This window comes from Budorcas taxicolor, chromosome 5 (assembly GCF_023091745.1).
Source record: "Budorcas taxicolor isolate Tak-1 chromosome 5, Takin1.1, whole genome shotgun sequence".
NCBI lineage: Eukaryota > Metazoa > Chordata > Mammalia > Artiodactyla > Bovidae > Budorcas > Budorcas taxicolor.
In genome coordinates this window covers 19,927,676-19,948,820 of record NC_068914.1, presented here as the reverse complement: position 1 = coordinate 19,948,820, position 21,145 = coordinate 19,927,676, and the positions used below count along the sequence as shown (strand labels likewise).

At 50.0% G+C, this 21,145-nt stretch overlaps 1 protein-coding gene across 1 annotated transcript in view; it reads left to right on the top strand.

Annotated features, from left to right (window-relative positions):
• The first annotated feature begins 264 nt into the window (after positions 1 to 264).
• Positions 265 to 21,145, top strand: part of TSPAN15 (tetraspanin 15) — a 56,683-nt gene continuing 35,802 nt past the window's right edge. The window contains exon 1 of the mRNA XM_052640676.1: positions 265 to 401. Coding sequence (XP_052496636.1) covers positions 306 to 401 — 96 coding nt within the window. The 5' untranslated portion in view covers positions 265 to 305. The remainder of the gene's footprint in view (positions 402 to 21,145) is intronic.

The window sequence follows — 21,145 nt, the reverse complement described above, 5'->3', positions numbered from 1 at the left end:
TCCCACGCCCCCCAACGCGCCTTAGCACGGGCGCTTCTAGATCTGCCCGCGACCTGGTTCGCACCACCCTCGCCCCCGCCCCTGCCTTGGCCTCCTCTGGGTCCAGGGCCTCCGCCCCGCCCCAGGCCCGCCCCCTCCCCGAGCGCCCATTGGCCGCTGGGGCTGGCCGGTCCCGGGCCGGAGCTGTGATTGCGGCTCGCCGGTGTCAGTCCCCGAGCGAGCGCGGGTGGCGGGGCCGGGAGCCGGTCCGGCAGCCGCAGGTGGGGCTGCTGGCAGCGAGGGACCCAGCCCGGGAGCCCCCCAGGATGCCCCGCGGGGACTCGGAGCAGGTGCGCTACTGCGCGCGCTTCTCCTACCTCTGGCTCAAGTTCTCGCTCGTCATCTACTCCACAGTGTTCTGGGTGAGTGACCCCAGTCGGGCCCCGGGATGGGAGGGGGAGAACGCACTCCCTTGTTCACCCGCACGATGCGCCGGGGGGTGGGGGGATGGGGGTTGGGTTGGGTGCAGACTTGTCTGCTCCAGGGAGGGGGCAGAAGCGGACGACTGGATTCTCGTCCCACTTTCCTTGGGAACCAGGAAATTCTGGCTGCTCGAGCTTAGCCTGAATTTCAGCCGCCGGGTGGGGAGCCTTAGAGCTCGTTGGCAAGGGCTACGGCGAAGGAGCTCCGCGTGGCTCACCTGTGTGCACCTGACCAGCAGTTTGGTTCTAGGAGTCCACCAGCCTGCCCTGGTGCGGTAGGCTGTGGTTACCACGTTTGGCCGCTCCCGCCCCGCCTGCCGGGTGTTACTGAGTTCGCCTCCCCATCATTCTGTGGAGCAGCGGTCAGGCTTTGTGGTCTGGGGTTGGGGGACCTGGACTCCTTATCCTGTTCCACTATATACCTGCCGACGTCCCCCAGGATGCCTCCCCACTGTGCCGCTGGTTCCTCTAGGGTGGAAGGAGGATGCCTTGTGGGAGGTGTGGTCAGGCGGACTCCACCAGAAGTGTCTGAGGATATCTCCAGCTGCTTTTAGGTGCTCAGATCTTTAAAAAGCCCCTGCGCTTTACCTTCTCTTCTCTCCTGTTGGGGGACAGGATGGTTGTGGTTGGACATGAACCAGCTTCAAATCCTGCCACTACCACTTTCCAGCTGAGTGATAGTGGGGAAGTTACTTCGTCTCCTGAGGCCATGGTTTCCTCATGTGCCAATAGAAACAGTGATGATACTCAACTTTCAGAATGGTTGTGGGGATTAACTGAAACAGGTCAAATCCGTTGCTTACTACAGGGACCAGCAAAGAGCTCAAGAAATCCCAGCCATTGTTATTATGGACAGGGGAGCTGACCCTCCTGGTAAGCTGACCCAGTAGTCTGGGTTTCACTATGGAGATTTCGGACTGGGCTGGGCCCCCTCCTAGATATGAGGACTTCTTTCTACAGGGCAGTGCCAGCCCTGCCACTCTAGAACAGTTCCCCTGCCCCCAGTATGCCACAGGGCAGACTTGCCCAGGTACCTGACACCCATCCCCTGCAAACACATGCACACTCTGGTCTCTTTCTCAACCTTCATTGAGTCTTTTCTTCTGGTGGGAACTGTGAGATCTGCCATCAGGCTTTCCTTGTGACCCCTCTGTGGATGTGACCTTACCTGGTGTCCGGATCCAGAGTCTCGATTTGTTCTGTTACTGACTCAATGGGAGATCTTAGGCAAGTCACTTCCCTGTTTGGGGCCTCAGAGCTGTGAATTGACTCACCCAGCTCCCAGTTCAGTTCTCTGACTCTATGTAATGAGCAAGAGTGATGAGCAGTATGTACGGGGGCTGGAGCACAGACTCACTGATGGATGGTCCAGGGAGGCAGAAGTGTTTCGTTTTGTTTTTTAATATTCATTATTTTGGCTGTGCTGGGTCTTCGTTGTGGCACGCGGGAACTTTAGTTGCAGCATACAAACTCTTAGTTGCAGCAGGTGGGATTTCCTCAGTCAGGGATCAAACCTGGGCCCCCTGCATTGGGAGTGTGGAGTCTTAGCCACTAGACCACCAGGGGAGTCCCAGGGGCAGGTTTTATGTGAAACTGGGATGGGGATGATCTGAGCTGTCACTCAGCGGTTCTCTCTCAAAGTTACACCAGAATCAACTCAGAATTTTAAAAACACTCTAGATCCCTGGGCCCTGGCATACATATTTATTTAAACTTATTTAACCTCCCCAGGTAAGTGTATAATAAGTGTTAAAAACTGCCGGGCTAGATGGTCTCATGGGCCCCTTGATTCTGATTCTGGGATTTTTTTTGCCTGCTCCTTGTTTGTCTGGCCTCAGAAGCTCCTTCCCTGGAGGTCAGAGTTGGCAGGGAGAAGACTAAAGTTGATGGGTGGGGAGAGGGGGAAATAGGAGAAGACCAGGAGTCAGAGGGTGGGGGTTACTTTTTTGGCTTCACTGCTTCTCTCAACATTGTCACTGTCAGTCGCTAAGTTGTGTCCGACTCTTTTTGACCCCATGGACTGCAGCATACCAGGCCTCCCTGCCCCTCACCATCTCCTGGAGTTCACTCAAGTTCATGTCCATTGAATCAGTGATGCCATCCAACTGTCTCATCCTCTGCTACCCTCTTCTCCTTTTGCCTTCAATCTTTCCCAGCATCAGGGTCTTCCAATGAATTGGCTGTTTGCATCGGGTGACCAGAGTATTGGAGCTTCAGCTTCAGCATCAGTCCTTCCAAAGAATATTCAAGGTTGATTTCCCTTAAGATTGACTGGTTTGATCTCCTTGATGTCCAAGAGACCCTCAACAGTCTTCCAACACCACAATTCGAAAGCATCAATTCCTTGGCACTCAGCCTTCTTTATGGTCCAACTCTCACATCCATACCTAACTACTGAAAAGACCATAGCTTTGTCTCCTAATTTCTTTGCATCTCCATTTTTCCATCTACAAAATGGGTAACTGATATTCTGCCCCACACCTCACTGGATTGTTTTTAGGGTTAGCCATGTGGGGAGAAGGTGACACGTGGACAAACCAAGTGCTATAAAAAAGAAAGTCACACAGTTAAAATGAAACTTCAATTTTCAAGACCCTGCTTGCCACTGTCCCTGCAGCCGTAAGAAAAGCCCACTCTCTGGCCCTTGCTCTGTCCCTTCTGGAGCAGGGTGGGACTCAGAACTCAGAATCCTCCCTTTTCAGCCACCTGAGACTGACTTTAAAAATCTTCAACTTCCCATCCCTGGAGGTATTAGTGCTTAATAATCTCCTTATGCATGCCAAGAACCCAGCCACCTGCCAGGGCAACTTCAGGTGCCAGAATTTGACTTCAGGGTGGAGGCCCAGTTTAAGTGATTTGTCCTAGACTGGGTTTCTTGTTATTTGGAAACCATTACAGGAAAGCTTATTAGCTCAGTGCCATCCCTTGGGAGGAGCAGTGGGGCCAAGGGTTACTTGCTTTGTAAGCCCAAGGAGCTGGCATTTTCATCTCAGTTATCTAAGGAGCTAAAAGGTTTACCATAGCTATGCACCTTCCGTAGGACTTTATGCTTTAAAACTTATTATCAAATAGGAAATACAAGGACATTGTACAAAATTTAAACGTATGAAAGAGTAATCATCAGTTATAAGCCTTCCTCCAGTCCCTCTCTGGTATGCCCTGTCCATAACTTTAGTGAGTTTCTTTAGCCTTCCTTTTTTTTTTTTTGGCCTTGTCTTGTGGCATGTGGGATCTTAGTTCCCCAACCAGAGATCAGACCATGCCCCCTGTATTGGAAGCATGGAATCTTAACCACTGGACTGCCAGGGAAGTCTCTGTTAGGAGTTTCTTGTGATTCTTCTCTGAGACACTATCCCAGGCACAAACATGTTCATGTGTTATATACCCTTCCCCCACCCCTGCATAAAATAGCATTCTGGGCTTCCCAGGGGGCCCTAGTGGTAAAGAACCTGACTGGCAATGCAGGAGACTTGATAGACATGGGTTCAATACCTGGGTCAGGAAGATCCCGAGGAGAAGGAAATGGCAACCCGCTCCAGTATTCTTGCCTGGGAAATCCCACGGACAGAGGAGCTTGGCGGGCTTCAGTCCTTGGAGTTGCAAAGAGTCAGACACGACTGAACACACACACACATAAAGTAGCATACTATACACAGTTCTGTCCTTACCTTTTCACTTAAATTTAAATCCGTGTAAATTTTGGAGCTCTGATAGGGGCTGCCTCATTCTGTTTGATGGCTATGTAGAATTTACTGTGGATGCGTGCTAAGTCGCTTCAGTTTGTGTCCGACTCTTTGTGACCCCATGGACTGTAGACTGCCAGGCTCCTCTGTCCATGGGATTCTCCAGGCATGAATACTGGAGTGGGCTGCCATGCCCTCCTCCAGGGGATCTTCCCGACCCAGGGATCGAACCCACATCTCTTTTGTCTCCTGCATTGGCAGACAGATTCTTTACCACTAATGCTGTCTGGGAAGCCCAGAATTCACTGCGGGCTATGCCAAAATATATTTCATCTGTCTCCAGCTTGGGGACTCAGGACTAAATCTTTGATTACTGCAAATAGTGCATTTTTGAATGTGCCATTTTACACATGTGTGTGTATGTCTGCAGGGTGATTTCTAGAGGTGGAATTGCTGGGTTAAAGGCTATATGAATACATAATATACATATGGGAATGCACTCATCTTAAGTGTATACAACTTAGTGAATTTTTACAAAGTGAACATCACTGTATAATCAGCCCCCAGGTCAACCAACAGAACTGTCAGCAGAACCAGAAACCCACCTTGTGTCCACTGCCAGTTGCTACCACCCCTCACCAGTAGTAATCACTATTGGGATGCCTAATAACACAGAAAAGCTTTGCCTGTTTTTGTACGTGCATTAAAACTTTTGATTAATGTTGTTAAAACAGCCATACTAGAAGCTATAAGTATTATAAATTATTTATGTGTAATATTATATTACTTTAAACTGATTCACTTTTTAAACTTACATTTATTTCCCATGTGACTTGCAGGATCTTAGTACCCCAACCATGGAGTGAACTTGTGCCCTTGGCAGTGAAAGCATGGAGTTCTAACCACTGGACTGCCAGGGAATTCCCTACACTTAAATTTATTTTTTAAAGGAGGCTTTATATCACTACTTCCAATGGGGAAGGCTTCCTAAGTGGTACAGTGGTAAAAATTCTGCCTGCCAATGAAAGAGAAACAAGAGACTCGGGTTTAAGCCCCAAGTCAGGAAGATCCCTTGGCGGACTACGTGGCAACCCACTCCGGTATTCTTGCTGGAAAAGTCAATGGACTGAGGAACCTGACGGGCTACAATCCACGGGGTCACAAGAGTCAGATACGACTGAGTGCACGCACACACACACACACACAATGGGGAACCAAAATTCCTCATCGAAAATAGCTGGTAACAGTGATAGTAAATACAGTGCAGGGAGCAAAATCACATTGTGAAATCCTAGCTAGAGACTGTGGGTGCTGGAGGCTGCGAACCTGAGGCTTGCCTGGGTTGTCCCAAAGGCAGGTTGGCAGATGTCTTGAGAGGTGTAAAGACAAACTGACACCAAAGCCAAGATTTGCTCCATGATGAAATTGGAAGGATCAGAAGGAAAATGAGCACCAAAAACTTCTCTTAGTCTGTGAGTCAATATGAACATGACCTTGAACCACTTATGAGATCTCTTTTGCCATGCTTGGGGGCCCTCTCATTTTTTTTAGAGGGTGACCCCAGGGCTCCGACAGGGCATGTCTCAAGGTCACTCAGCACAGCTGGCACTAGCCTTCAGGTGTCCTCGTTTCCAGTTCAGTGAGAAATGAGCTCATCCACAGGCTCTTGGAGCCTCCTCTTCCCACTGCACGGGTGAATCATTCTGACACATGTGCCCTCAGCCCACTGGGGACACACCTCTAATTATAGCACCGACCACAGGGTATCCTAGAGATCTGTTTACATGACTTTTTTCTCGCTGGACTGTGGGCTTCTGGAGGTCAGGGGAGTAGCTCTTTCATGTCCTCTTCCGGTCTCAGGGCCGGGCACACAGTAGGTGCTCAGGAAAGGCTTGTTGCATTGGGGTGGCTGAGTCCCGACCTATACCTCGGAAGCAGGGATTGGCGATATGGGCGCCCGGATCAGAGGCCAAACTGGGTGTGTAGCCAGCAATGGTCAAGTTTGCTGACGCTTTGAATTTGCAAAGTGGGCTGGACTGATCATGGAGACACTGGCTGTCTAGAAAGCACCAAGCCTATCGCCTTACAATGAGGTAGGGTTTTCGGTTGGGTAAGGGTGTCAGGGCTGAGCGGTGTCTATAATTGGGAAGGAAGTGGGTGCGGACAGGTGGTGGAGGTTATAAATGCCGGAGGCAATATTAAGTCTTTCTTGTCCCTTCAAGGATGGGCCTCATTACCATAGTTCTTGTTACCCAAAGTTTAATGGTTAAGAGTGTGGACTCTGTACCAAGCTATCTGGGTTCAAATCCGGACTCTGACACTTACAGGTTGAGTGACATAGGCATTAACTTCCATCTGCCTCAGTCGTCTTATCTGAAAAACAGGTGACACTAGAACCTACCTGAGAGTCGCTGAGACCCTTAAATGGATTAATTACTGGAAGGGCTTAGAGCAATGCCTGCCACACGATAAACACTACACCAGCTACTTAAGAGTTAGCCATTCTTTCCCTGCCTTCCTTTCTATTCTTCAATTAGAAGGGCCCTTGAAGGCACCTCTAGTGTGAACTTTTCATTTTACTGAGAAGGAAACAGGCCTGGAGAGGAGAAGCAAAGATCGGAGACCCCACAGCAAGTTAATGACAGACCCAGACCAGGACTTAGCCACCTGACTTCAGTTTCTTCATGGGGTCACCGTGACCTTTACCAGCAATGGTATCCCCCTCCCCCATCCCCCAGTGGCCTTCCACTTGTCAGGGCTCCAGGTATAAGTGGACAACAGCATTTCTGGAAGGAGCTAGGTAACTGGCCTCCCTCTTGAGCACAGCAGGAATTTTTAAGTTTTGAAAAGAGCTTTGTTTGTGCGAAAATAATATGTGGCACATAGTTGAAAAAGAATTCCAACCAATTCAGGTAAGCACAGAGATGAAAATAAAAGTCACTTTCAATGCTATCAGTAAAAGAACCATTATTGGGGTAAATACTCATTTGGACATCTCATTACACATTTGTGCGTGCGTGCTAAGTGACTTCAGTTGTGTCTGACTCTTTGCAACCCCAGGGACTGTAGCCTGCCAGACTCCTCCGTCCGTGGGATTCTCCAGGCAAGAATACTGGAGTGCGTTGCCATGACCTCCTCCAGGGGATCTTCCCAACCCAGGGATCGAACCCCCGTCTCTTACGTTTCCTGCATTGGCAGTCAGGTTCTTAACCACTAGCACCACTTGGGAAGTCCCTTCCTTGTACCTATATGTACATATTTAATTTTTTTTTTTACTGTGTTTGATTGATTGGGAAGTTCTATTTCCTTCTTGTTCTAGGCAAGCATTTCAAAGAGAAAATAGTGAAACTCAAGAAAATGAGGCAGCCTAAGTAGTGGAGGTGGTCACGGTGCCTCATGGGCCCAGAGACGGCCTGGGGCTGGGCTCAGGCCTCAGGCCCAGGGAGGTCCCTCCCCTAGCCGGGCCACAGGACCTTTACAATCCAGAGAATCCAGAAGGCTGCCCCTGAAGGGGTTTGGAGAATTTTCTAATGCTCTCATTTTCCAGATGAGCAAGTAAGGCCCCAAGAAGGTTTCTTTGTGCTTAGTCAAGGCTTCTGTGGGTAAACCCGCCTTTTCCTGTAAGAGAAGGGTTGTTTTATGCTGTAGGACTGGGTTGGGAGCTCACTGCTACCTTCGGTTGGTTGTTCTTGAGAAGCAGGAGTAAGTAACAGTCTGCCCTTCTCCTTCCCCCTGCCCAGTGCCTCTTCTCTCTGGGTGGCTCACAATGCCGACCTGGGGTAGGACTCAGAGTCAACCAGACTAGGGGCTGATAATGAAATTTTTGTAGTAGCCGACTCCAAATACAGGGGAAAGATGTCTTCTGGGTAAGCCTGGGCATGGGGGATTGAAAAGACAGACTTTTCCCAGAGCGCACCTCTGGATGTGAGTGGGTTGGAATCGACGTCTTCATGGAAGGCAGGAGAGTTCAGTCTTGACACACCATTCCCTCCAGGGTGGGGACCATTTGTTTGCTTATTCAGTCAACAAAATAGTTATTTAATGCCTACTGGGCATACCAGGCACAGTGATAGTTAACCAGGAAACAACTGTGAACAAGATAGACTTGTCTGGAAGACAGACAAACCACTAAATACACATAGCTGCGATAGGTGTTAAGGAGCAAATTAGGGAGGAAGCGGGGAAAGGTGGAAATTCTTACTTTAAATGGGGTGGTCAGGGAAAGACTTTATGAGGAGCTCAAAGACTGAGAGGCTTCCCAGGTGGTTCAGTGGTAAAGAATCAGCCTGCCAATGCAGGAGATGCAGAAGTTGTGGTTTTGGTCCATGAGTTGGGAAGATCCCCTGCAGGAGAAAACGGCAACCCACTCCAGTATTCTTGCCTGGAAAATCACATGAACAGAGGAGCCTGGCGGGCTACAGTCCATAGGGTCGCAAAGAATCGGACACAACTGAGCAACTGAGCATGCATGCAAAGACTGAGAAGGAGCCAGCCACACAAAAGGCCGGTAGAGAACATCTCAGATGGAGAGAACAGTAAGTGCACAGGCCCTAAGGTAGGCAAGGATGGTTGCAGCACATGAGGAAGCCTGCTGCTGCTGCTGCTGCTGCTGCTGCTGCTGCTGCTGCTGCTGCTGCTGCTGCTAAGTCGCTTCAGTCGTGTCCGACTCTGTGCGACCCCATAGACAGCAGCCCACCAGGCTCCCCCCGTCCCCGGGATTCTCCAGGCAAGAACACTGGAGTGGGCTGCCATTTCCTTCTCCAATGCGTGAAAGTGGAAAGTGAAAGTGAAGTCGCTCAGTCGTGTCCGACTCTTCGCGACCCCCTGGACTGCAGCCCACCAGGCTACTCTGTCCATGGGATTTTCCGGGTGAGAATACTGGAGTGGGGTGCCATTGCCTTCTCCGTGAGGAAGCCTGCTGCTGCTGCTAAGTCGCTTCAGTCGTGTCCGACTCTGTGCGACGCCATAGATGGCAGCCCACCAGGCTCCCCCCGTCCCCGGGATTCTCCAGGCAAGAACACTGGAGTGGGTTGCCATTTCCTTCTCCAATGAGGAAAGCCTAAGAGGACCAAATTATGGAAGGAGAGACTGGTGGGAGTCTGGTCATATGAGGAGTCTGGGGTCTGAGTGACCTAGGGGGCGGTTTCATTGTCAGGACTTGATGGCAGTGCCATCTGGAGACATGGATCAAGTGCTGGTTCTGCTGTGACTCTGAGTAAAGAGCGGACTCCCTGAGCCTGCTGGATGACTCATCTATGGATGCTGTGGGGAGGATCCCGCAAGATGAGAGATGTGGAAGCTCCCAGCTCACTGTAGGCCTGGTCCATGGAGGTGATGGAGACTTACCTGGGGAGCCTTACAGAGCTCAAGGGAACTGGGACATTAGATTGATAACTTCTGGAACTTGTCTTATCAGAGGAAGTTACTTTCTGCTGAAGATGCTCTGCCTGCTTAGAGCAGATGGCTGTGGCTTTGCCCTCGGGTGGAAAAGTCTGACCCCTTGGGAGAACATGTGGCTTCTTCTAGGAGCTGGGCCCTTCCTACTCTTTACTTCCTGGCTTTAATGGTGCACCAGTAGAGGCTCTGTGCCATATGCTGAGCATGCGAGTCTAGCCTAACTAGAAGGCGCTGAGAACACCCAGATGAGAGAAGAGGGGATGGGAAAAGCACTTCTGGGAGCCTAGAGGCAGGGTCTGCGCTTGCCAGAGAATGTCAGACAGATGATGTCAACAGGGGCACTGTTCAGCTCCAGTCTGGGCCTTCTTGCCTAGGCCAGGAGGAGGAGACCAAGGAGCAGATTAGGAGAAGAGAAGATGAAGAGGTCAGCCCACGAGGGAGATGGAAACTGAAATCAGGCCGCAGTGGCCAGCTGGAGCTGGTGTGTGGTTTTCTGCCGACTGTCTGGCTGTGACTGCAGAGGAGCCCTGGGGACACTTCCAGGAGGTGGGAGCTGGGCTGGAGGGGCGCAGAGGCCAGGCTGAAAGGAGTGGAGATAAGCTTCCGGAGGGGAGGGTGGGTCACTGCAGAACTGGATGTTTCTTGGGCCTGGTTGTTGAGGTCAGAAACAGCCACTGGGGGAACTAGGCCTGGAGGCCCAGCTCTACTAGGCAACTAGTTAGGAGAATGAGCGCTTCTTGTTTGATGGGTGGGGAGCAGGTCTGATTGACTGAGTGACCGTGGACAAGTCACGAGCAACTCTGTGCCTCAGTTTCTTGTCTGTGGAAATGAGGTAACCCTTGTACCTTGAACAGAACCAGGCTTGGGTGGGCAATGCTTCCAGAGCTCTTAGCAGGGTGTCTTGTGTAATAAGCATCAGCGTGGATGCCGGGAGAAGTGGCATCATTGGGTGGGAGCCAGGTGGCAGCTTGTTGGGTGTTGGCAGAGAGGCTGGAGGGTGGGAGGAGCCTCCACTTTGCACTTACATCACTGAACTTGCACTTCACTTCTCTGGGTTCTCAGAACAACGCTGTAAGCTGGACACTCGTCCCCTTTTACAGCTGAGGGGACTGAGGCCTAGAGGGAGACATGACTGACACAACCCACTGTTTGCCTCCATCCCTGAGACCAGAGCTGTTTCACTGTGAAAATTGTACCTGTTTTGTTTTGTTTAATTCTTTCCAAAGGAGACTTTCTCGTTAATGGAGATATTTGCATCTTAGTCTGCGGGGAAGTAAATATTTGCCCAGAGGGTAGAAGGAGAACAGCCTTGGCCCGGTCATTCTCAGAGCCCTCCCCTTCCTGCGGGAAAGCCCCTCCCAGATGTGGCAGGTGGCCTTGGACAAGTCAGGGCTCCCCGTTGCTGTTTGCCATCCCTACCGGAAGATGGGCTATACTGGGTTCAGTGCAGGGGGCTGCGGTCAGTTCCTGTGCATCCACTGAGAGCTGGGCACTGGGCCCAGAGAAGGGCCCATTGTGCTTGGTGGTGGGCAGAGGGCAGCCTCCAGCCTGACCCATCACAGACCGGGGCCAAATACCCTGCTGTGGTGGAGCGGGGTGCTGGCTTCCGAGGCTGGCACGAATTTAGAGATTGGGTCACTTCCTGAGGTCGAAAGACAGGACCTTCTAGGCCACTGGATCTGTGAGGCCTCCCGTCTCATGGATTTCACAAGCACATGTATCTAAGATCCATTTTCACATCTGATTCCATGGGTCTGGGTTGGGGCCCAAGCACCTATAATTTTTAAACTTCCCCAGGTGATTCTAAGGAGCTGCTGGAATAAAACCACTCATGGCGGTGTCTGTGAGGGAATTCTGGTGGAGTGGCCTGCTTTCCAAGCCGACTTTCTCACTAGCTGAATCCTGATTGATTTGCTGAACGTTATCCCAATCTTGCTGACCATCTGGACAGTGTGTGGGCTGGGGAAGTCAGTATGCCTGTTTGAGGGAAGCTCGCTGGGAGGGAGCTGTCCTGGAAGTGGAGGGAGCATGCTAGGTGGGCGTGGACAAGTCGGGGATGTGAGGGGTGTTGGCAGCACCCAGTCGGGGCTGGTGGAGGTATGTAGAGACTACCAGCCTTGGCATTTGGGTGACTGTGGAGGCTGGGCTTCTCTGGGGATCTAGATGTATCTGGTTGTGGGTGGGTATCCATAGTTCTAGAATTCTGTATTCCTTTCGTTATCTTTACAACATCCCTTTATCTGCTTTAAAGGCAACGCTTCTCTGTAGTTAACTTTGTAACTTGAAGACATTTCTATAGAACCAGACTTGAAGTTTCTTGAGTCAGGGATTCACACACTTAGAGGGTGAGCTGTGATCATTTCTCCCCTTCAATTATGTCTCCAGTTTGAGAACAGCTGATCTGTTAGCATTGTGTTGGAAGGCTGACTATGATCTACTGAGTGTCAGTGACCTAAAGTAATGACCCTACAGGGGAGGTGCAGCAAGGAGGGAAGCAGAGCTTCAGATGGCTGTGATGAACCTGCTTGGGGTCACTGTAATGGCCCAGTTAGTGGAAGGATGAGGACTTGACTTCTGACTCTGACCATGAGCTCTGTATTGGGTTGAATGGTTCCCTCCCCCGCATCCCCAACAACAACATAAAAGATATGTTCATGCTGCAGAACTTGTGAATGTGGCCTTATTCGGGAAAAGGGTCTTTGTAGATATAATTGGGCTCAGAATCTTGTGATGAAGTCACTCTGGATTGACAGAACATGGCTTAAACTGAAATGACAAGCATCCTTGTAAGAGAAAGGCAGAGGGAGCTTTGAGGCAGAAGAGAAGACAGACATGCCGAGGGGAAAGCCGTGTGAATCAGAAGTCACCTGCAGAAGCTGGAAGAGGTGAGAGAGGATATTCCCCTGGGCCCTCTGGAGGAGGCATGGCCCTGCCCCACCTTGGTTTCAGGCTTCAGTGCAGTTCAGTTCAGTTCAGTCGCTCAGTCATGTCCGACTCTTTGCGACCCCATGAATCGCAGCATGCCAGGCCTCCCTGTCCATCACCAACTCCCGGAGTTCACTCAGACTCACAGTCAGTGATGCCATCCAGCCGTCTCATCCTCTGTCGTCCCCTTCTCCTCCTGCCCCCAATCCCTCCCAGCATCAAAGTCTTTTCCAATGAGTCAACTCTTCGCATGAGGTGGCCAAAGTACTGGAGTTTCAGCTTTAGCATCATTCCTTCCAAAGAAATCCCAGGGCTGATCTCCTTCAGAATGGACTGGTTGGATCTCCTTGCAGTCCAAGGGACTCTCAAGAGTCTTCTCCAGCACCACAGTTCAAAAGCATCAATTCTTCGGCTCTCAGCTTTCTTCACAGTCCAACTCTCACATCCATACATGACTACTGGAAAAACCATAGCCTTGACTAGATGGACCTTAGTCGGCAAAGTAATGTCTCTGCTTTTGAATATGCTATCTAGGTTGGTCATAACTTTTCTCCCAAGGAGTAAGCGTCTTTTAATTTCATGGCTGCAGTCACCATCTGCAGTGATTTTGGAGCCCCCAAAAATAAAGTCTGACACTGTTTCCACTGTTTCCCCATCTATTTCCCATGAAGTGATGGGACCGGATGCCATGATCTTTGTTTTCTGAATGTTGAGCTTTAAGCCAACTTTTTCACTCCTCTTTCACTTTCACCAAGAGGCTTTTTAGTTCCTCTTCACTTTCTGCCATAAGGGTGGTATCATCTGCATATCTGAGGTTATTGGTATTTCTCCTGGCAATCTTTGATTCCAGCTTGTGTTTCTTCCAGTCCAGCGTTTCTCATGATGTACTCTGCATATAAGTTAAATAAGCATGGTGACAATGTACAGCCTGACGTACTCCTTTTCCTAGTTGGAACCAGTCTGTTGTTCCATGTCCAGTTCTAACTGTTGCTTCCTGACCTGCATACAGGTTTCTCAAGAGGCAGGTCAGGTGGTCTGGTATTCCCATCTCTTTCAGAATTTTCCACAGTTTCTTGTGATCCACACAGTCAAAGGCTTTGGCATAGTCAATAAAGCAGAAATAGATGTTTTTCTGGAACTCTCTTGCTTTTTCCATGATCCAGCGGATGTTGGCAATTCGATTTCTGGTTCCTCTGCCTTTTCGAAAACCAGCTTGAGCATCATGAAGTCACGGTTCACGTATTGCTGAAGCCAGACTTGGAGAATTTTGAGCATTACTTTACTAGCATGTGAGATGAGTGCAATTGTGCGGTTCTGGCCTCCAGAATTTTGAGAGAGTGCGTTTCCGTTGTTCTAAGCCCTTTGTGGTAATTTGCTGTGGCAGCCCAGAGAACCAGTGCAAGCGCTTTCTGCTTCACCCGGTTGCCTGGCTAGGGAGGGGCCCAGTTGAGCAAGGCCTTGAAAATTCCTTTCCCTTCGGCAGGTGCTGAATGCGGAGGAGAAGGGGTGGGGTGGGGGGAGGAGCCTGGCTGGCCAGGTTGAAGGCCCATAGTCCCACCCCACTGGGGCCCCGCCCCTTACGAAGCCCCGCCTCTCAAGCGGCCCGGCTCCACGCAGGTCCCGCCCCTTTCAAGTCTCTGCCCAAGCAGATCGAAGGCTGTGTTCTACAGCTGATTTCTCAAGGGTTTTTCCTCTGCGAGGAAAGCCTGATAGAAAGAAGTTAAAGCATGGGAAGGGAGTATAAGTTAGCTCTCAGGAAGGACTTCCAGATTCTGAAAATAGTTAAATCTAAGCTGCTTGCCGAGCGGAGCTGTGAAACACCCACTGTTCCCCTACAACCTCTCAGAACAGGAGTGTCACCCACCCCTTGGGGCATTTAGGATGTGGTGGAGTTCCAGTTGGGCGAACTTCGAAGGGCCATGGAGAGCCCCTGGTGTAGCAACACCTTCCTTCCGGAGCAGAGGGAACTGAGACCAGACCACACAGAAAGTGCCTCTGGTTCGAATACCTGCATTCAGAGGGGACAATAGGAACTGCTTCGTGATTTCACCCCAGTGACAGCTTCTCTCGCTGGCATTGTTGGTGTCCTCCCCTGTAAACGGGCGTGCTGCTGCACCTGCTGCAGAGGCCTGATGTGTGACCTGTCACAGACTGGCCTCTGCAGAGCTAGAAAGAACTCAGGCAGCGGGAACTCTGTACCTGCCGCTGACCTGGTTCTCTTCAGCCTTTGACGAGGGAGCTCTATTTGCCTGACGCTATGCTGGGTCGGGGGACAGATGTTGCAGTCATGTCCCTGTCCCTTGAGAGGCTGGCACTCACTGCGTCCTAGCAGTGTGCTCAGGACAGCGGCAGACGTTCTGTGATTGGGGTGGAGCCGGCCGGCAGCTCCCAGGAGGCTCCGGCTGATGGGGAGGCTTATGGGGAAGCTTAGTCAGCAGTGGAGGCTTGGGTTCTGGGCGGAAGCAGCCACTTGACTTTCCATCCTGGAGAGGAGGTGGGCTTAGCATCAGAGCAGAAAGAAGAGGAGGACAGGAGTTGTTCAGGGGCCCACAGTCCTGAGACAGGAGCGGCCCTGTTTTTGTCTTCCTTTTCCACTGCAGTCTCCTTTACTCACCTTACTTAGAATTAAGCTTTCCCTTTGCAATTAGAAAACCTCCCTTGTCTGCCCTCTGTCTAATCTGGTTGTGCCTTGTGCTTCCTCTTTTGTCTTTTTAATTTTTATTCCAGCTGTATATGTTTAAGGTGTACATAATGATTTGATGATGGTTTGAATTAAATCATGAAATGATTATCACAGTAACTTTAGTTACCGTCATCTGATATATCAATAGATATAAAATTAAAGAAATAGAAAAGAAAAATTTTTCCTCATGATGAGAATGCTTAGGATTTACTCTTTAAAAAGTTTCATGTATGACATACAGTAGTGTTAATTATATTTGTCATATAGTAAATTACATTTCTAGTATTAACTTACCTTTTAACTGGGCATGTGGGATCTTAAGTTCCCTGACCAGGGATTGAACCCGTGCCCCCTGCAGTGGAAGTGAGGAGTCTTAACCCCTGGATTGCCAGGAAAGACTCTAGTCTTTTAAAAGCTAACAATGAATGAGCCCTTCCTATGTGCTAGACTGTGCTCTTTCTTAGACATTCTTTCCTTTAATCCTCCAGCAACCCTGAGAGAAGTTTTAGGCTTATTGCCCCACTCTACACTGAGGTAAAGAGAGGCTCAGAGAGGTTAGGGAACTTGCAAGTAAATGCAAAGCCTTACTCTCTCTCTTCTGGCAAACTTCTCGATGCCTTCCTGCCCAGGTATTTGTCCTTAGGAGAACACTTTTAAGGGAGGTGGGCTGTTTGGGGATGAGTTGTTTGTTCTTTGGTTCTATCCTTTAGTTACTCATTTAACATTTCCTAAGCATACAGGAAATACTTGGGGGCTTCCCAAGTGGCGCTAGTAGTAAAGAACCTGCCTGCTAGTGTAAGAGACGTGGGTTCGATCCCTGGGTCGGGAAGATCCCCTGGAGGAGGCATGGCAATCCATTCCAGTATTCTTGCCTGGAGAATCCCATGGACAGAGGAGCCTGGTGGGCTACAGTCCATAGGGTCGCAGAGAGTCAGACACGACTGAAACAACTTAGCATGCACACGTGCATGCAGGCATACAGGGTCTGTCAGAGTCTCCCTAAGATGCTGCTAGAGGAGAAAGGGCACTGGAGTGGGGACCGACTTTCTGGGGCAGGGACCCTGGGCTCCTCAGGGAGATGGGTTGACTGCCCCACTCTGTGGAAAGGGCAGGGGCAGCCCTGAAGTGGCCCAGGTGCCCAGTCCTCTTCAGGCTGTAGGCTCTCTGGAGCGACAGGAAGGGAGAAATGGAGCCTTCAGAAACATCACTGTCCTTCAGAAACAGGTTTTTAAAAATTTTTCTTTTAGGAGAGGATGTGCTAGGGTGTGAGAATTCTTTGTTCCCGATGGGAAAAGGCAGCTTGCCGTGGAGAGAGCACTGGCCTTAGGAGTCTGGGTCACAGCTGCTAACCGAAGGCTAATGTGCTGTGTGACCTTGTGGGAGTGACTGCTTCTCTCTGGGCCTCAGATGCCCATCTGCCAAATAAGAGAAGGGGACTGGAACAGCACCAGCTCCTTAGTGCTGGTGGCCCACAGTGATTTTAGGTGCTTCTGGGGGGGACATTTTAAAATTTAATATGTGTGTATTAGGTGTAATGTGTATTAAAGAAAATAATTAGTACTTCAGATTTATGATTTCATAGATGTAGATTAGGTTAGGTCAGGACCGTATTTATCTTAGTAAGAAAAGTCAGTCAATTTAAAGAAAAATTGTGGCATTTCCCGGTCAGGTGTAGGCACTTAATAGTCTTGGTATCTGCTGAACCTTAACGAAAGAATGGGGATTCTCATTATGTGTTACAGCACTTTACAAAGGAACTTCCCCTTCTCACTGGGTCCTTTGAGTGACCATTAGGCAGGTATTATCATTCCTTTTTGGGTGGCTCTAGTGGTAAAGAGGGCTTCCCTGGTAGCTCAGCTGGTAAATAATCTGCCTGCAATGCAGGAGACCCTGGTTCAATTCCTGGGTGGGGAAGTTCCCCTGGATAAGCTACCCATTCCAGTATTCCTGGGCTTCCCTGGTGGCTCAGACGGTAAAGAATCCACCTGTAATGTGGGAGACCTGGGTTTGATCCCTGGGTTGGGAAGATCTCCTGGAGGAGAGCATGGCAATGCACTCTAGTATTCTTGCCTGAAGAATCCCCATGGGCAGAGGAGCCTGGGGGCTACAGCCCATGGGGTCACAAAGAGTCAGACATGACAGCGTGTGCACATGCACACATCATTCCTATTTAGCAGCAGAGTCAACTGACTCTCCAAGAGGAAAGTGGTCTATCCAAGGTCACACAGCTCCTAAGTGGGCTCAGCTGGCACATGCTCTTTGCCCACCAGCCCAGCCTCAGGGAGCGCAGTTCACATGGCCTTTGGCTGGCACCGGCTGACCTCATATTGTTGGTTTCCCATGTGCATCTTCTCTGTTCTAACTTCCTTAAAGCAGAGAAGGATGCAATTAAAGGTGACGAGAGACTCTCTCTGTCCCTTCTCCAAGCTTTTCCCCCAAGCATAGGAGGAGCATGTCCCACAGCCCCGGGTGCTGTTTTCCTGTGTTCTTGCTGGATGGGTAATAGGCAGGTTCCCAGCACAGCCAGTATTTAGTCCTGGTTGGCAGTTAGTGGAACATCTGGTGAGGGCATTAATTCCAGGCCAGAGGAAGCTGCCGGCCCTGAGCCCTCGTTGAGCCGGCCCCTGGCTGTGGCCACTGAGACCTCCCAGGCCAAAGGGAGACTCGGACTGTGAACAGATCCTCTCGTAGAAGAAATGGAACTTGGACCTTGCTTGCTGCTTCAATATTTTTATTGTAAAAAATTTTTAAACATAAAAAAGGTGAAAGATTGATAGTGAATACCCATAAGCTTACTTTGCTGTGCTGTGCTTAGTCACTCAGTCCTGTCTGACTCTTTGGGGCCCCGTGGACTAGCCCGCCAGGCTCTTCTGTCCGCGGGATTCTCCAGGCAAGAATACTGGAGTGGGTTGCCATCTCCTTCTCTAGGGGATCTTCCTGTCCCAGGGCCTGAACACAGGTCTTCTGCATTGCAGGCAGATTCTTTACCAGCTGAGGTACAGGGAAGCCATATATGCCCACTGCTGCTGCTGCTGCTGCTAAGTCGCTTCAGTCGTGTCCGACTCTGTGAGATCCCATAGATGGCAGCCCACCAGGCTCCCCCGTCCCTGGGATTCTCCAGGCAAGAACACTGGAGTGGGTTGCCATTTTCTTCTCCAGCGCATGAAAGTGAATAGTGAAAGGGAAGTCGCTCAGTCGTGTCCGACTCTTCGCAACCCCATGGACTGCAGCCCACCAGGCTCCTCCATCCATGGGACTTTCCAGGCAAGAGTACTGGAGTGGGGTGCCATTGCCTTCTCCAATATATGCCCACTAGCCAGAATCAATCATTTTAACATGTGGCAATGTCAGAATAAGTTGCAGATAGTTCACCCCAGATATCCAGGATGCATCTCCTTTTAAAAAAAGTGTCCTTAGATATAGCCACAACACCATCATCATGCCTAATAAAAAAACAAGTCCATGTGAAAACTTTGCCAGTTGTCCTTAAGATGTTTCTCACGGTGCATTAGAAAAAGTAATCAGGATCCAGTAATACATTGAATCTCATTTTGACAAAAAAGGTCCCAAGGCATCTGAAACACGAGGGGTGATCTCTGAGGCCCCAAATGATACAGATTCTGGAGTCCCAGGAAAGATGATCATGTGTTACTTGCCTACATTTGCCTAATCCACCAAGAACTACTAGGGCCTGGCTTAGGGAAATTCAGAAAGTGGAGAAGGAGGAGCTTCCTTGGTGATCTGGTGGCTAAGACTCCGAGTTCCCAAAGCAGGGAGCCTGGGTTCAATCCCTGGTCAGGAAACTCGATCCCACATGCTGCAACTGAGTTTGAATGCCACCTAAAGATCCTGCTCGACGCAATGAAGATTAACTATTCTGAGTGCCGAAACTAAGACCCGGTGCAGCCAAATAAAATAAATAAATATTTTTTTAAAAAGAAAGAAAGTGGAGAGGGAGAGGCTTGCTGGGCTGGGATATCCATGTGGATCTGCCGGCCCTGCCTGCACAAGCCCTCTTCCTGCCTCTTCCTGTTGGAAGGAGCACTGCTCAGTGGCTGGAGCCTAGACACTGGACTCCCTGAGTCCCACCCCTTCACCCCGCCCCAATCACCAGTGGTACGTGCTCGGCCCTGTGCCAGGTGCTGTGGGGCGATGTTCTGAAGAGCTATGAGACCTGGGTCCAGCTGCCCACAGTCTGCAGGGACACCCCATAGATGCTCTGTTTGCAGATAACCAGCGTGTATGGATCGGAGAAGGCAATGGCAACCCACTCCAGTACTCTTGCCTGGAAAATCCCATGGATGGAGGAGCCTGGTACGCTGCAGTCCATGGGGTCGCGATGTCGGGCACGACTGAGCGACTTCCCTTTCACTTTTCACTTTCGTGCGTTGGAGAAGGAAATGGCAACCCACTCCAGTGTTCTTGCCTGGAGAGTCCCAGGGATGGGGGAGCCTGGTGGGCTGCCGTCTATGGGATCTCACAGAGTTGGACACGACTGAAGCGACTTAGTAGCAGCAGCGTGTATGGATGTGTGGGGTGGAGCCTCTTTGTTCCTTGGCTTGGCTGCCTGGGGTCTGGTTGGGCTGGAGTGGGAGAAGCTTCTTGCGTAAGATGGAAAGCACTAAATCAATAGTGCCTAATTAGCCGTGACAGGGAAATGAACTTTGAAAAAAAAAATTTAAACCCATAGAAAATTTGAAAGAGGAATTCAAAGAATACCTGTATGTTATTATTAGCATCTTGTTTTAATATCTCTCTCCCTATCTTTCTTCCCCCAAACCCTTCTCTCTTAATACTTTTTTTTTTTGACTGCAGCTTTTGTGACCACAGCCTTACATACCCCAGCAAGCAGGTTTCCAAAAGGGGCATTTTTCCACATGCTGCCATTGTCCATCTGAAAACAAATTACCGTTAGATAGAACCTATGCCGTCCATATCCAGATTTCCCTCCTTGTTCACCAAATGTCTTTTGTAGTGAATATTTTACCCAATCTAGGTCCACATGTTTCGGCTGTGACGTGTCTCTTTCATCTCCCCTAACCTAGACTCTCTTCACTGCTTTTGATTCCTTTGAAGCCTCCAGGCCCTTGTTCTGTAGAATATCAGCGTTCTGGATTTACTTTATGATCTCCTGGTAATTAGGTTCAGGCCATACATTTCTAACTGTGGTGCTGGAGAAGACTCTTGAGAGTCCCCTAGGTAGCAAGGAGATCAAACCAGTCAATCCTAAAGGAAATCAACCCTGAATATTCTTTGGAAGGACTGATGCTGAAGCTGAAGCTCCAATACTTTGGCCACCTGATGTGAAGAGCTGACTCAAAGGAAAAGACCCTGATGCTGGGAAAGATTAAGGGCAGGAGGGGAAAGGAGCAACAGAAGATGAGATGGTTGGATGGCATCACTGACTCAATGGACGTGAGTTTGAGCAAACTTCGGGAGATAGTGAAGGACAGGGAAGCCTGGTGTGCTGCAGTCCCTGGGGTCACAAAGAGTCGAACATGACTTAGTGACTGAATAACAACAACGTAAATTTCCCGTATGAGTGCTTCACAGGGTATGTGGAAGGTATAGGAAGCGTGATGCTCAGCCACTCAGCTGCTCTCCATGCCAGCCTTGACCCCCAGCCCTCTCCATTGCAAGCATGCATTTCCCCGTGATAACGAATGCCTGAGCTGTGGGTGACACCTGAGGCTGTGTGAATATTCTGTCTACCAAATAACTTTTGAAAGCAAATCTGAGCATGGGACTCCCTGCTTAAATGATGTCAGTGATTTTCCTTCAGAATATATCCAGTCTGCCTGCTTCTTGCTACCTGCACATGCCCGTCCTTGTCCAGGCCACCATCACCTAGCATCTAGGTTGCTGCAGTAGATTCCTGACCATTCCGATCCCGTATCTCCATCCCCCAGTTCTCAGCACAGCAGTTTCAGAGTAACTCATTTAAAAATCAAAGTCAGATCAGATCACTCCTCTGCAAACTTGGAGTGCCTTTCACC